At 43.7% G+C, this 14,190-nt stretch overlaps 2 protein-coding genes across 2 annotated transcripts; both read right to left on the reverse strand.

Annotated features, from left to right (window-relative positions):
* Window positions 1-3,366, reverse strand: LOC113020331 (uncharacterized). The gene has a single exon (XM_026164196.1). It carries the CDS (start codon window positions 3,357-3,359, stop codon window positions 117-119), a length of 3,243 nt encoding a protein of 1,080 aa, XP_026019981.1. The 5' UTR covers window positions 3,360-3,366; the 3' UTR covers window positions 1-116.
* Window positions 3,367-5,319: 1,953 nt separating this feature from the next.
* hsd3b7 (hydroxy-delta-5-steroid dehydrogenase, 3 beta- and steroid delta-isomerase) lies at window positions 5,320-14,190 on the reverse strand. The gene is made up of 6 exons (XM_026164197.1): window positions 13,944-14,190; window positions 12,589-12,744; window positions 9,645-9,753; window positions 7,505-7,604; window positions 6,889-7,051; window positions 5,320-6,382 (listed from the first exon to the last, which is right to left on the reverse strand). Exons 1-6 carry the CDS (start codon window positions 14,101-14,103, stop codon window positions 5,970-5,972), a joined length of 1,101 nt encoding a protein of 366 aa, XP_026019982.1. The 5' UTR covers window positions 14,104-14,190; the 3' UTR covers window positions 5,320-5,969.

Consider the following 14,190-nt stretch of genomic DNA (forward strand, 5'->3'; position numbering starts at 1 on the left):
AGACACATCTCCTGGATGCACTGGTACGCATCTTCAGTGATGTATCCTAGGGTCATCAGGTGTTTCGGGTCTCACAACATCATACACCCTCGCCCAGGCGACCCAGCCGGGGGTGATCAAGCCCCGACTTGCGTACCAGTAGCTACCCACGGATCAGCCCTCTTGATCCACAGCCACCTTGTGGCTTTCTCTGCCGCTTCACTCACAGCCTGGATGGCCCTCTTCTTGGCTGCCCCAGCCACGCCCAGCCGCCCTAGGGCTTTGCAGAGTGATCGTCCTGCAAAGCCCCTACAACCCACTTCTATGGGCTCATAGAAAGTCTTCCAGCCCCTTCCCCTGCACTCCTGCACTAGTTCCTGGTACTTTCCTCGTTTCCTTTCATTGGCCTCCTCAATCCGCTCTTCCCAGGGCACTGTGAGTTCCAGCATGATCAGCTGTTTTGAGGCCTCAGAAATAATTATCATGTCTGGCCGGAGTGATGTTTTTGCAATGTTCTGAGGGAACTTTAGTTGTTTACCCAGGTCAGCCTGTAGCTGCCAATCAGAGGCTGTGTTGAGGAGGCCAGTTGTCAAATGTGGGCGCACCTGGGGTTTCTCTCCAGCCTTAATAAAAGAGATTGCCTTCCTCGGAGCATGATGATGCTTGCTGGTGCTGATTGCTGAGGCAATCTTTTCAGCAACTACTCTGAGCACCTGGTCGTGCCGCCAACGATACCGACCATCGGCCAGGGCCCTTGGGCAGCTGCTAAGGAGGTGTTCTAGGGTCCCTCTTCCAGAGCACAGGGGACAGGCAGGTGTCTCGCTCTTTCCCCACAGATGGAGGTTTGCTGGGCTTGGCAGAGTGTCGTATACTGCCTGCACTAGGAATCGGATCCGGTGGAAGTCTGCCTGCATGATGTTTGCCCAGGTGACCTTGCGCTGCAAGGTGCTCTCCCACCTTGTCCATGCTCCCTGCCGCTTAAGGCCTACAGCTCTACTTACTCGCTCCTCCTCCACACCTGCTCGGACCTCTTCCTGGAGTAGCTGGCGTCTCTCCTTTCCCTGTGCCCTGCTGACCTGGGCCTTTGGGACATACCCCAAGCCTGCTCCCCCTGTTGCTAAGACCCCCATCAGTGTTTTCTGCCTTAGGCGTGACTCCGCCACCTCAACTGCCTTCTCAGCCTTCCACTTTCTTCCTGTCCTTACCTCAATACCTGCTAATGCCACCTTGCAGTCTTTAGAATCTCTGTACTGTAGGGCTTCTCGTGTGCGAGCCACCTTGAACTCTTCTGTGAGACCACTGAAGGGTAACTGCACGCTGTTGCTTGTCCCATACAAGGCAGCGCTGGTGAGACTGCGGGGAAGTCCCAGCCACTTACGAAGAAAGCCACTGATCTTTCTTTCAAGGGATTCCACAGTAGTTATTGGAACTGTATAGACAAGCAAGGGCCACAGGATTCGGGGCAGGATTGAATGCTGGTAGATCCAGGCTTTAAATCTTCCAGGCAGGCCGGACTTATCCACCTTAATAAGCCACGCTCCCAGCTCCTCATTTGCCTTCTGAATAGCAGTAGAGTCTTTCAGGCTGGAGTCAAAGAGTTTTCCCAAGCTCTTGACTGGTTGTTCCGTTATGGACGGGATTATAGTTCCTGAGATTGAAAACCGGAACTTGTCCGTCACCTTTCCCTTCTTCAGCACCATAGATCTTGACTTGGAAGGTTTGACACTCATCCTTGCCCCTGAGATGAGACTCTCAAGACCTTGCAAGATCCACCTACACCCGGGAACTGATGATGTTGTAATGGTGAGGTCATCCATATAGGCTCTGATAGGGGGCTGACGAACACCTGACCTTGTTAACGGCCCTCTGCACTCCACCTCAGCGGCCTTTACCACCATGTACATTGCCAGGGCAAAGAGCGTAACTGAGATGGTACAGCCTGTTATTATACCTTTCCTGAGGCGATGCCAGTCTGAAGTCACTGACCCAGAAGTGACCCTCAGTCTGAAATTGCCATAATAATCCAAGATCAGGTGCTTGATTTTGCTGGGAACATGGTGGAGGTGTAGAGCACGCCCAATCAGCTTGTGTGGGATAGACCCACAGGCATTAGTCAGGTCCAGCCACAATACAGCTAGGTCGCCTCTGTTCTCATGGGCTTCTCTTATAAGGTGTGTAACTACACCAGTGTGCTCTAGGCAACCAGGAACTCCTGGGATCCCCCCCTTCTGAACTGATGGATCAATGTAATTGTTTCTAAGGAGAAACTCGGTCAATCTCCGGGAGACAACGCTAAAAAACACCTTCCCCTCCACGCTCAATAGCGAGATGCTCCGAAACTGGTTTATGTTTTTCGAATCCTCCTCTTTGGGAATCCAGACTCCCTCTGCGCACCTCCACTGATCAGCAACTCTCCCTCTTCGCCATATCACCTTTAAGATCTTCCACAGGTGGCGAAGCAGCTCTGGGCAGCGCTTATAGACAAGGTAGGGTACGCCACTGGGACCTGGGGAGGATGCTGAGCGGGCTGCTTTGATGACCTCACACACCTCCTTCAAACTTGGCTCCGTCAACTTGAACTCTGCTGATGGTGGGGCAGGGTTGATGAGAGCTTTGTTTGGTCCCAAGTCTTGTTCCCTCAATGGGTCACTCATTGTCTCATGAAGGAAGTTATTCACCTCCTCTGCTGAGCACTCCAACTGCCCACTTCGCTTAACCCCAAGCAATTGTTTGGAAAAGCGAAAGGGATCAGCAATAAAAGCTGCACGTTTCCTGGCTCTCTCTCTTCCTCGCCTTCTGTGCCATTCTGCTCTACGGAGGGTAATCAACTTCTTCCGCAAGATGTTATGCAGTTCCTCTAAAGCTTGCTTCTCCTCCGCATCAGCGTTCTTGAACTGCTTCTTAAGGCTCCTGAGCTCCTGGCGCAGTTGATGAATCTTCATGGCCCTGCGGTTCATGGTGTAAGGGGTCTTGTTGTTACACTTCTCGATCAGGCCGAACCTTTCTGAGGCGTAGCTGACTATGATGGTGGTCATTGTTTTAAGCCTGTTGTCGGCATCTCTTTTGGCCACAGCTTGTATGATGTTGGAGACATCCTCATCAAACTTCTGCCACTCGCTCCGGCTGCTGGCTGGGGGCCACTTAATCCGCTGTTGTGGAACTACACTGCTTGGATTGGAAGAGTCCAGTGCATGGAGGGACTGGGCTCTGTGGGGTGCCTCCTGGCCGGGCTCCTCCTGCGTCTCACCAGGTTCAGGACCTGTGCGTTGCACCTCACTCTCCCGCTCCAAACATTTCATTCTAGCCTGATGGACCTTTAGGCCACGCTGGTTCTTACACAGCTTGCCGCAGATACATGTCTTACTCGTAGTCCTTTCCATTGCGTTGGTCGTTAACCTTAAGTCCGTCCGATTGGAGACCTCATCCTCCCCCCCTCTCGGGATCTCCTGGGGGTATCTTTCTTTAGGGCTTTCCGTAGCTTTTTGGGGTGCTTTCTCACGAAAACTGCAGACCGGGATGCTAGCCCACCCTGCCCCTGGAGCCGTCTTTCCGAGCTGTCATCTGTCTCTCCAGTCGTCACCAAACTTTCTTGGTTGTCACCTAGACTCTTCCTAGGCGTCACTGGCTCAGCCAGAGTTTAACTATAAAGACACATCTCCTGGATGCACTGGTACGCATCTTCAGTGATGTATCCTAGGGTCATCAGGTGTTTCGGGTCTCACAACATCATACACCCTCGCCCAGGCGACCCAGCCGGGGGTGATCAAGCCCCGACTTGCGTACCAGTAGCTACCCACGGATCAGCCCTCTTGATCCACAGCCACCTTGTGGCTTTCTCTGCCGCTTCACTCACAGCCTGGATGGCCCTCTTCTTGGCTGCCCCAGCCACGCCCAGCCGCCCTAGGGCTTTGCAGAGTGATCGTCCTGCAAAGCCCCTACAACCCACTTCTATGGGCTCATAGAAAGTCTTCCAGCCCCTTCCCCTGCACTCCTGCACTAGTTCCTGGTACTTTCCTCGTTTCCTTTCATTGGCCTCCTCAATCCGCTCTTCCCAGGGCACTGTGAGTTCCAGCATGATCAGCTGTTTTGAGGCCTCAGAAATAATTATCATGTCTGGCCGGAGTGATGTTTTTGCAATGTTCTGAGGGAACTTTAGTTGTTTACCCAGGTCAGCCTGTAGCTGCCAATCAGAGGCTGTGTTGAGGAGGCCAGTTGTCAAATGTGGGCGCACCTGGGGTTTCTCTCCAGCCTTAATAAAAGAGATTGCCTTCCTCGGAGCATGATGATGCTTGCTGGTGCTGATTGCTGAGGCAATCTTTTCAGCAACTACTCTGAGCACCTGGTCGTGCCGCCAACGATACCGACCATCGGCCAGGGCCCTTGGGCAGCTGCTAAGGAGGTGTTCTAGGGTCCCTCTTCCAGAGCACAGGGGACAGGCAGGTGTCTCGCTCTTTCCCCACAGATGGAGGTTTGCTGGGCTTGGCAGAGTGTCGTATACTGCCTGCACTAGGAATCGGATCCGGTGGAAGTCTGCCTGCATGATGTTTGCCCAGGTGACCTTGCGCTGCAAGGTGCTCTCCCACCTTGTCCATGCTCCCTGCCGCTTAAGGCCTACAGCTCTACTTACTCGCTCCTCCTCCACACCTGCTCGGACCTCTTCCTGGAGTAGCTGGCGTCTCTCCTTTCCCTGTGCCCTGCTGACCTGGGCCTTTGGGACATTGCAAAAAAGGATTTATGAGTTTGTTTGGAAACTGTTAGTCTTTGCTTTGTATTTCCTAGCACCATGCATGGTGGTGTTTTGGAGATTGCTATGCAAAACCTCAAAATGGGGGACACCCAGGTCTACAGGAACACTATTTAGCAAACTCTAAAGGAACTCCCTTTTCCTTCTGAGTCATAGAAGTTCAAATCCAGCTGGTTTTAATATAGCATGACAACAAGTTTCCACATCATTTCATTCATTCATTTTCATTTATTTATTCATTTTCAGGCACAACACATGACTTCAAGGAGTGATTCTCTCTACCTACCGCAATGGGTAAACACTTGGATACATAGAAACCGGAGGACACAATGTAACCATGGGGATATGGTGTGGGCAAATATGCATACTGAAACAAAAACAAGGATTTAAAGTTGTGCAAGTGGTTTCCAGGGATGGGATGTAGTGATGTGTATCAGAGTTGTTATGCAACCAAAGACTGGGATGACAGGCAATGAGATCAGGGCACCGCCCTGACACACACACGAGGCCTTGTACAAAGGATTAAATAAATCTTTATTTGTAATGACAAAAAAAAATTAAACATTCCAATTGTGTCACAATAAACATTTATTCAAACAGTATAAAACATTTTATAAACTCTGCTAAATCAATAAAATATTAGTAACCTGAGTAGTAAATGCATGTAAATTGAGTTTACATTGTCACTATTAATACTGTGCATATTGATAATATTTAATGTGAAATGCATATCTAAAATTAGTACATGCCACATAAATGGATAGAACAACAACGTAATAATTATGTCGTCTTCACCATTTGCCCCATCTAGAACTAGTTCATTAACAAATGTAGTTAACGGTTCTGATGGAATCAGTGGTCAACATTTTATAATGAAGCTTATTTTAACTTTGAATTAAGGCATTCTGTGGATGTTGGCAGAACTGAAAACACCAACACAAGACCAAGAACAATACTGCTTTATCGGTACTGCATAGTTTTTAAAGCTTGAATGTCGAAATGAATGCCGTTTCAAAAATGTTATGAAAGCACCTTTTAATCTACTACGACGAGAATTATTGAGACATCTTTTATAAAACTATGTTTATATGCTCTGTATAAAAGCTCTGTTACACTGTCCCTACTGTAAGGCACAGTACTGCTTGTTTCTCTACAACATTAATAGACAACAGGCATTATTTACGTATTGCGATCCCGTCTGTCTACATAGCAGCTTCTAATAAATGTTGCTGTGGTTGAGCTCAGATCAACAGTCTTTGGAGTTTTCTGAAGGAAATGTGCTAATCCATTTCTTTGTGCGGGCCAGACATTCATCCCAGCTGTACAAGGGGCGGTAATCGAAATGACGCTCAGCTTTGTCGGTGCGCACTGTGAAGGTGGTGCTAACAACGGCCAAGGTGTAACTGTTCAGCAGCGGCGTGTAGTTGTATATGGGTTTTAGTAACCAGTGCATCAAATCATTAAACATGGCCAGAAACCATAACACCATTGTGGGTATCCGTGCCTTTCGAAAGTTAAACTCTGAGAACAACACCATGTTGAAATCTTCGTAGCTTTTGTAGGGTGAGTCATCGTAGCAGTAGAACGCTTCTCCTCCAACTTTCTCTGGGCGCTCTCTCAAAGCTTGGGCTGCAAGGAGATGCATCCAGGCAACATTGCCTAGGTAGACAAGTGGATAAGTAACGGATTTAATTATGGTGATGGTAAAGAGTGCAAATACTTAAAATACATCAATTGTAGATACTACTTTAGTCATTTAATCTGCATCCAAGTGACATCCTTTCTATCCAGTTGTGGCTGATACTGCATGCCTTACATGCATGCATTTGTAAAATGTATTAATATCATAAATGCAATCATATTCTGTTAGGAGATCAGAGGATTTGTGGTGTGAATTGGATGCATGTATACATGTTCACCGATAATGACCATCTGGTATTGAATTTATTATAAACCTATTAAAAGTTGTTTAAGAGCATCAGGGTTTCTTATCATATTATCATCTGAAATTCTAATGTTATGAATTGCGTTAGGTGTAAAACTGTAAACTTCCTGCGAAGTGCAGAGGAAGTGCTTCTACATGCTACATCTGCTTTAAAAATGACGGCGCCTTTAACCAAGTTTTCAGTGCCACATAGGAAACATCACAGAAGTGGTAATTTTACCTGCATAAACTCGACCGTGTTCAACATGATCTGGGATGCCTCCAACAATCAAGCCTCCCCTTTGAACACCCTGCTTATAGAAGTCCTTTATTAGCTGGTGCCCCTCGCCATAGATCCCCGTTGGCCTCAGTGAGCATGTGTATAAGTGCTTATCACCCTTAACCTGGACAGGAAATAAAAACAACTTTTAGTTTCCAGGCCGGAGGCAGATAAAATAAAAGAAGATTTAGATATAATTGTAAACAGCAAAAATTACACCATTGTACCACCGCATAGCCACAAGGGAAATTCTCACATTCTGTGGCAAAGTTGCACAAGAAACCCCCCCCCACACACACTATGACTTTGTTTTTTTAAAGGCTCCAGTCCAGCTCAGCAAGAGACTAAAAAACAAAAACATCTGCATATCTCGAGCCTCTGCATGGAACTGCCCAGTCAAAGTTTATCCAGGTTAAGCCTTTTTAGAAACTAATCCTTTTACTGGTTTCACTGCATTATCATAGTTCAGTTCAAATGTACATTTACTAAATCTGCTTCATTGTGATGTAGTTCAAACAGTATACCACTTTTCTTTACACAAAGTAAACATACCATTAATTTGTGAAATATATCTTACCTTGGTGCCATTAGCATCAAGCACAATTTTCTCTGCCTCTGACTTGCTCTTGGGGTAGGCCATGCTGTGTTTCACTGTATAAGGTGTGTCTTCATTGCCCCTACAAAGAAAGAAGTTAAACATTCAGAGAAGTGCTCAGGAGAAGATAATCACCTAGTATTTTCTTGACCTTGCTGTGTGTGTTAGGAATGTGCTTATGACGTACTAAACAGAAGTGTTGAAATGAACCTTGGCAAAGAAGAACAAACCTGATATCCATGTTTATTTGCAAGTTTTTCAAAGTTTGTTCTTATCTTTTTTCCAAATCTACTGTCTAAATAGAACAAATATTTGTAACAAGAGAAGGAAAAGGTTCATTCTTATAGGGTAACGTCAGAACTACAACAGCTTCCAAGGTGCCTGTGTACGTGCAAAGAGTGCACACCATCTGGAAGGCAGACAGCACATCCAGCACGTTTGCTGGGCGTGATTTTCCTCATGTGACAAGGGCATTATGTGGAATTCTTTAAATCCATTTGTTACTGTAAATCCATTTTTGATATTGATAGTAATATGCTGCGACTTTAATTCTACTAGGAAATACCAGAAAGCCAATCTGTCTCAGTGGCTGGAGATGGGCTGACGTAGAAAGATCTCAGTAGATAAGAGGGCATCCACTTGGAATGATTATATCAATATTTTTCTTTTGAATCTTCATCTAACAATCTGAGAACATATTGTACTGTGAAAAAGCTTCGCACGTGTTCTACGTCACACATCAACAAGAAGGTGCCTGATTGGTCCCAGATCCTTCTGTAGCATCAAACATCCCAAAGAATCATCAAAAGAGACAAAAAGAACAAGGAGTCCAGCCTCAGATGCTGGCCTCTGTAAAGCCCTAATCTCAAGATCATGGAGCCAGTCTGAGATTAGCAGGCAGCACTCAGAATTTTACTGGTACAGGTTGGAGGGTAAAGGGTGCACATGCTAAATATGTGGTCAGAGTTTCTGCAGCGCAAACTCTTTTGTTTTTAACCCTTGGTAGTGGTTGGCCAGAATAGATTAACCGTAAACCTTCAGGAACTGGGTGGAATTTCCAACCAGACACTTAAATATTGAAGAATGCCCACTTGTGCACCGTCACCTTAACCTTAGTGCATACAAGCATTGCACACCAGGGTTTTTCATTTCGGTCATGGGTGACAATGGGAAAAACCCTACCTTGAAATGCTTTCAGCCAAAGCACAAAAACTGTTCCCTCTAACCGACATATGCCAGTAAATGGTCTGTCTGGGTCTCCTATTCCTATACTCAAACAATATGACGGTGAACTATACACCTGGATCTGACTCACGCCTTTAGGAGTGAACTTTCCATTTGTCATCAGTCTTGATTCAAGAGTCATTTCTATTTTGGTTTCTGCTCATTCTTACCCAAAATATTCCATAGCTACACAGGTATGGACATGCCACTCAAATGATGTCACTGAAAATGATGAATACACAGAAAAACCCGGAGACAGCCCATATTTAGAAATCACATTGTGTTGCCTTTTCCTCTCATGACAGGCAAAAAACCTGGCAAATGTACATTACATAACATTTTTTATTTGTTATTAAATAATTCAGAACTATTCCTCTGGTATCAACCAACCTTGAGTGACATAACTGTCAATAGCATGCCAATGCAAATGATGGTTGCAAAACAGTTTGAACTTTAAGCTCCAGATTTAAAAGCTGTTTAACTGCAGCAACATTACATAACAAGTGCGTGACATAAGTCTGGAAAATATTAAAGCACTGGCAAAAGAAAGCTCAGACAGTAGCTCCCATTTAATGTCTTTTAATCAGAATAAACTACCTTGATCACTTGGTTGAATAACACACAGAAAATACTAAATACTGCATTTGTCATTGACGTTTGACTCCACCCCATCATATCTTGCGCTGCACAAGTCATGTGTTAAATGATGGTGCTTTTAAGATAAGAGTGGTTACAAGGCAGCAACTACAGAAAATGAACTAGATGAGCTAAAGCACTTCTTCAAATGGGTTTAGATGTCTACTATGTTGGCTCAGTCAGCATAAAAAAATAAGAATAATTAAAAAAACCAACAACAACATTTTAAACAACTAACAATGTTATAGTTTTTGAATTTCACCTCTTAAAGTGATCTCCATTGATGTTGGGACCGACCACTTCCATGCTGCTGGTATAGAGGAGGCACTCTATGCCGCACTCCACACAGGCTTTGATGACATTCTTTGTTCCTAAGAGGAAAAGAAAACATCGTTTTTAGCAAGTCTGCTCACTTTTGTGTTGATAGAGCAGACTGTAGCTCAAAGGACACTGTGACACAGAAATAGTTTATTCCATCAGTGCAGATTTGAAGAAAGCTGCTATTTTTTATTTTTTTAATGGATTGCTTCAAATTACTATATGAAACATCTCCGTGTGAATAATTTAAACGGGACCCATGCGTGTTCTGTTTGTATGAGAGGATGCCACGAATATTTCTGGCTTCCACTATTGAGGCTATTGTTTACGTATCTGAAAGTTAAAAACAAAAATCTACGGAGTAAACACTTGACAAGCTGCATAGTTAACATTTGTTAAAGTGCTGATGAGAAAAAGAAGTGCTGATGTGTTTAATTTGCCATCTGAGCAAAACAAAACAAAAAAGAAACCCACAGAGTTCACAAATACCATGCACAGCTGCACAGACAACCATACCACTCCCTGTAAAGTGACAGACTTATCAGCACCAATGTGGTAGTAGATTATCAGGAACGTATGCCATATTTCACTAGAACAGAGCGAGAGGTTTCACGCGCTACAGAAAAACTGAAAAAGCCAGACCAAAAACACCTCTACAAAATCTAACAGTAAATTTGCTGAATATGTGTTGTGATACTCTATTCTTGGCAAAAGTGATGAACTGAAATTACCAGCACTGTCAAACCTACAGCTTTGCTGCTAGCACAGTTAAAACTAATCTCACTTTAAAGGCAAAAATACATAGAACAGGACACAGATAAGACAGAGGAACAGACCATAATTTAAGATTCAATTTAGGTAAACCAGTTCCACAGTCTTCTATGCATAGTGGCTCACTGGCATGATTTCTATGGCACATAATTAAATACAGGAAACACTAATTAAATTTGTTTGATCTGTGCTTTTCCTGATGCAGTAATGTTTACCCTCTGCAAGCTCTGCTGTCTAGCTTTTGTGCCAACATGTGGTCTGAAAGGAGGTTAAACATTGCAGCTACAGCCTAAAATACACAGGCTATAAGTGTTTACAATATACTGCTGTTAGACTAGCATTTTAAATCTATACCAGTTATGAGAAGAAGAGAGATTTTAACCAGACACTAGAGGAGGAGGAACTAACAAGAATGTGTTGAAGAAAACCCCTTGACGCCAACACAGGGGAAATATTAAAATTCTTGAAATATTTTTCAGGTCCATGAGGCCAAATGGGACAATCTCCTTGGACCGAGTAAAACAGACAGATGCAACTACTGGATCTTATCAGATTTTTACAGAAGAAAAACTTTAACTGTAGTGGTTTGTTCATATACACTCTAGCAATCCAAATAATTAACATCCATATGGAAAAAAGCTGACCTCTGCACGAGATCTTTGGGAGCCTACAGACAAAACTGCCTTTAATCTGCAGTGATTGTTTTTGGGGTACAGATATTAAAAGCAAAGCCTCACCAGCAACATTTGCATCCCTTCTTTATTACTGTGATCAGTGTCTTCAATCTGGTTTTAGATTCAGATCAATGAAATGTTTTTGTTTTCCTTCATCGCAGCACATCTGGCATGCTGCTGTCAATAAAATTCTTTAGTCACTTGAAAGTCAGCGCCAGAGACATTTCAGGAACTCGGGGAAAATAGGCTGCAGCATTTCCTGGCTGACAATTGTAGTCAACAAGTCCACTGAAAACAAATACCTCTTAAGTATAAAGAAGGCTGAATAGCTTATTCCTCTTCGTCACAGAGCTCCACTGTTTTCCACACACCATTTGATTTAAGGTTCAGTTAGCTGAATATTTTTTGAGTTTGTCTAACATGATGCCAACCTACTGTTTTAAATGTCCAAATACCAAAAATATTATAGAGATTAATGATAGCAAAAGCTTCAGTGTTTGAGCCAAATTTATCTCTTGAGAGCCATTTTGCTACATAAAACAGTAGAAGGAATGTTTAGACAGATTTTAAAGAATACAACCTGCCCACCTTCAAAAACCCCTAGAAACAATAGTAAAATAAACCCAGTAAATTCCACAGACCCGAAGAAACGATACTTTTGGGAAGCATTTAAAATAGTTTTCCAGTCAAGAGTAAACTCATTGGTTAACTGTTATTTTGGACTGCTTTTGGCAATCCAATACATTTATGAGTCACTAACTTTTCCAGGTTTGAACAAGGTGTTTTTATTTAACTGAGACACTTGACACACAAATCTGGAGTCTGTCTCTGATGCTCTCATGTGCAAATAGAGCTCTACAGTGACATATGATCAGTTAAACCTTGACCTAAATGTATAATTCAACCGACTCTATTTAGTCATAGTTTCAGTCAGTGAATAGTGACACTACTCTCATCATGTTCCAAAAAAGTAGAGGGGAAGAAAATGGGTTTCCCCAGCAGTTCGCTTCTCGTCTGCACAAAGGAAACCCATCTCCAATAACAACTTCAGCATCATGTAACACTTAAACTCACCGCTAAATTCCACACTAACAGCATCAGCCAATTAGAGTTGAAGTTTAAGAGAATCTGAGACCTCTGGTGTTTAAACAAAGTATCCTTTCATAAAGACGAAACAACACTTTGAACACACAAAATGACCCTTGACTGAAACAAGAGGAAACCACACCTCAGACCAGAAATGTGAATATGTGAACTATAACTATTTTTCCATTTTTTGGTTGAAGGGAAACGTTCAGCCTTGGAAGTCATCCAAAGTAAATGTAGCCAAGGTTCTCCTCTAAATATCTTTCTGTGGTAAAATGTTTTTCAAGTTTAACTGTTGATTGATGTTTCCACCCCACCCCTTTTCCTTGTTATCACTTTGATCTTTCCAAGCCTCACCTGTTACGTTGACAGAGTAGATGAGGGGCTCTGGGACTTTGTACCAAACATCAACCAAGCTGGCTGTGTGGATGACAACATCGGTTCCACGGGAGGCCTCCAACACAGATTCATAATCCGTGATATCTCCTTGAATGACAACCACTCTTGTCCGCTCTGGGTAAAAAACATGAAAACACAAAGTTAAAAACAAACAAATAAACCTGAAAATAATGTCCATATTCTCCCGAGAATTCCACAAGGATGTTACAAATACACTGAGGAACAAACAGTTTGTTTACCAAGCAACTTCAAAACAACCTCATTCTTTTCCCAGCCCGCCCTGATTTCATAATAGCAGTGTTATTTCCAGGTGTGATTTGCATCTTTCCGAATCATCAAGGCAAGTCCAATTTTATCCAAAGTGATAATGTCTTATTTTTAAATTCCACAGAAGTTTAAAACAATATAAGAGATCAGTCTCCACTGTTGCGCTGACATGGCAAAAATATTATGAAGGCCTTGAACCTATAAATTATCTACCATTTGTCCTTGAAACGCTGATAGCTCTGCACCTGGACTTTCACACAGAGATTCTGCTGAAATTCAAACTCTGTTTTATGGGTTTTGATTCTTAGATGGATCACTAGTCTTTTTGTTGGGGCATTAGTCACAGCTTTGAGGGTCTTGTCTTGCTTAACTTCTGTATTTTACTGTAAGCAGACCAGCAATCAAGGAAATAAAACATATCTTGGCTTCCAAGTGATTTCAGTAATGTTTCCCAGGAAGCAGGGAACAAAAACAAACACATCATGTGAACCACCTTTGGTCACGACTTCTGGTTCTATGTAAACCAACAGGTTAGCATTCAAATTATTCAGAAGGTGCTGAAAGTCACGGCAGGTGCAACAACAAGACACGACAGGTAAATTAGGGTGCGCTCAAAACACAGCTTTCTTTACGTTGCCAAGGTGATTAAAAGCATATCTGAGACACAAACATCAGGGTATGCCATTTTTTTCCTTATAAGTAATGCTGTACCTGCTCGAGGTATTTCATTCAAACAGACTCTAATTAAGATGACATAAAGCTGGCACGCTAAAGGTTTGAGTTACGATTCTTATCAGGAATGCGGTGGCGAAGTGATGAAGACAGTTTTGTTTTCTCTGGAGAATTACCATGAAAAGGAAAATGCTGCCGAATAAAACAAACAGCTCGAGTGATTTACGACAATATATCTGCGCGTATGTCTGTTTGCCGGTGAAAGATTTAACGTTAAATCGGTATATTAGCTAACGAAGTTCCGCATTATAAACAGAAACAGCATTGCATGACATAAGTCACGAACAGTCAAGAAGCGCTTCTGCTCGTCTTACCTGTGCTGAGATCATGCAAGGTCGGATCTACGCGTTTGTCAAACACCCGTATCTCCTCTAGACTGTCCTCCTTTTCCAGGAGAATTCTCAGTAAATGCTGGCCGAGAAACCCACAGGCACCGGTGAGCAGATACACAAGACCCCGCTGGTGTTCCGACATCGTGTTACGCTAATGAACTCTGTGCTCTGCAGCGGCGAGCTGGAGCTTTTGCCTATACTCGCCCCGCCCTTCCCGCCCACAGAGATG

This window comes from Astatotilapia calliptera, chromosome 4 (genome assembly GCF_900246225.1).
Source record: "Astatotilapia calliptera chromosome 4, fAstCal1.2, whole genome shotgun sequence".
NCBI lineage: Eukaryota > Metazoa > Chordata > Actinopteri > Cichliformes > Cichlidae > Astatotilapia > Astatotilapia calliptera.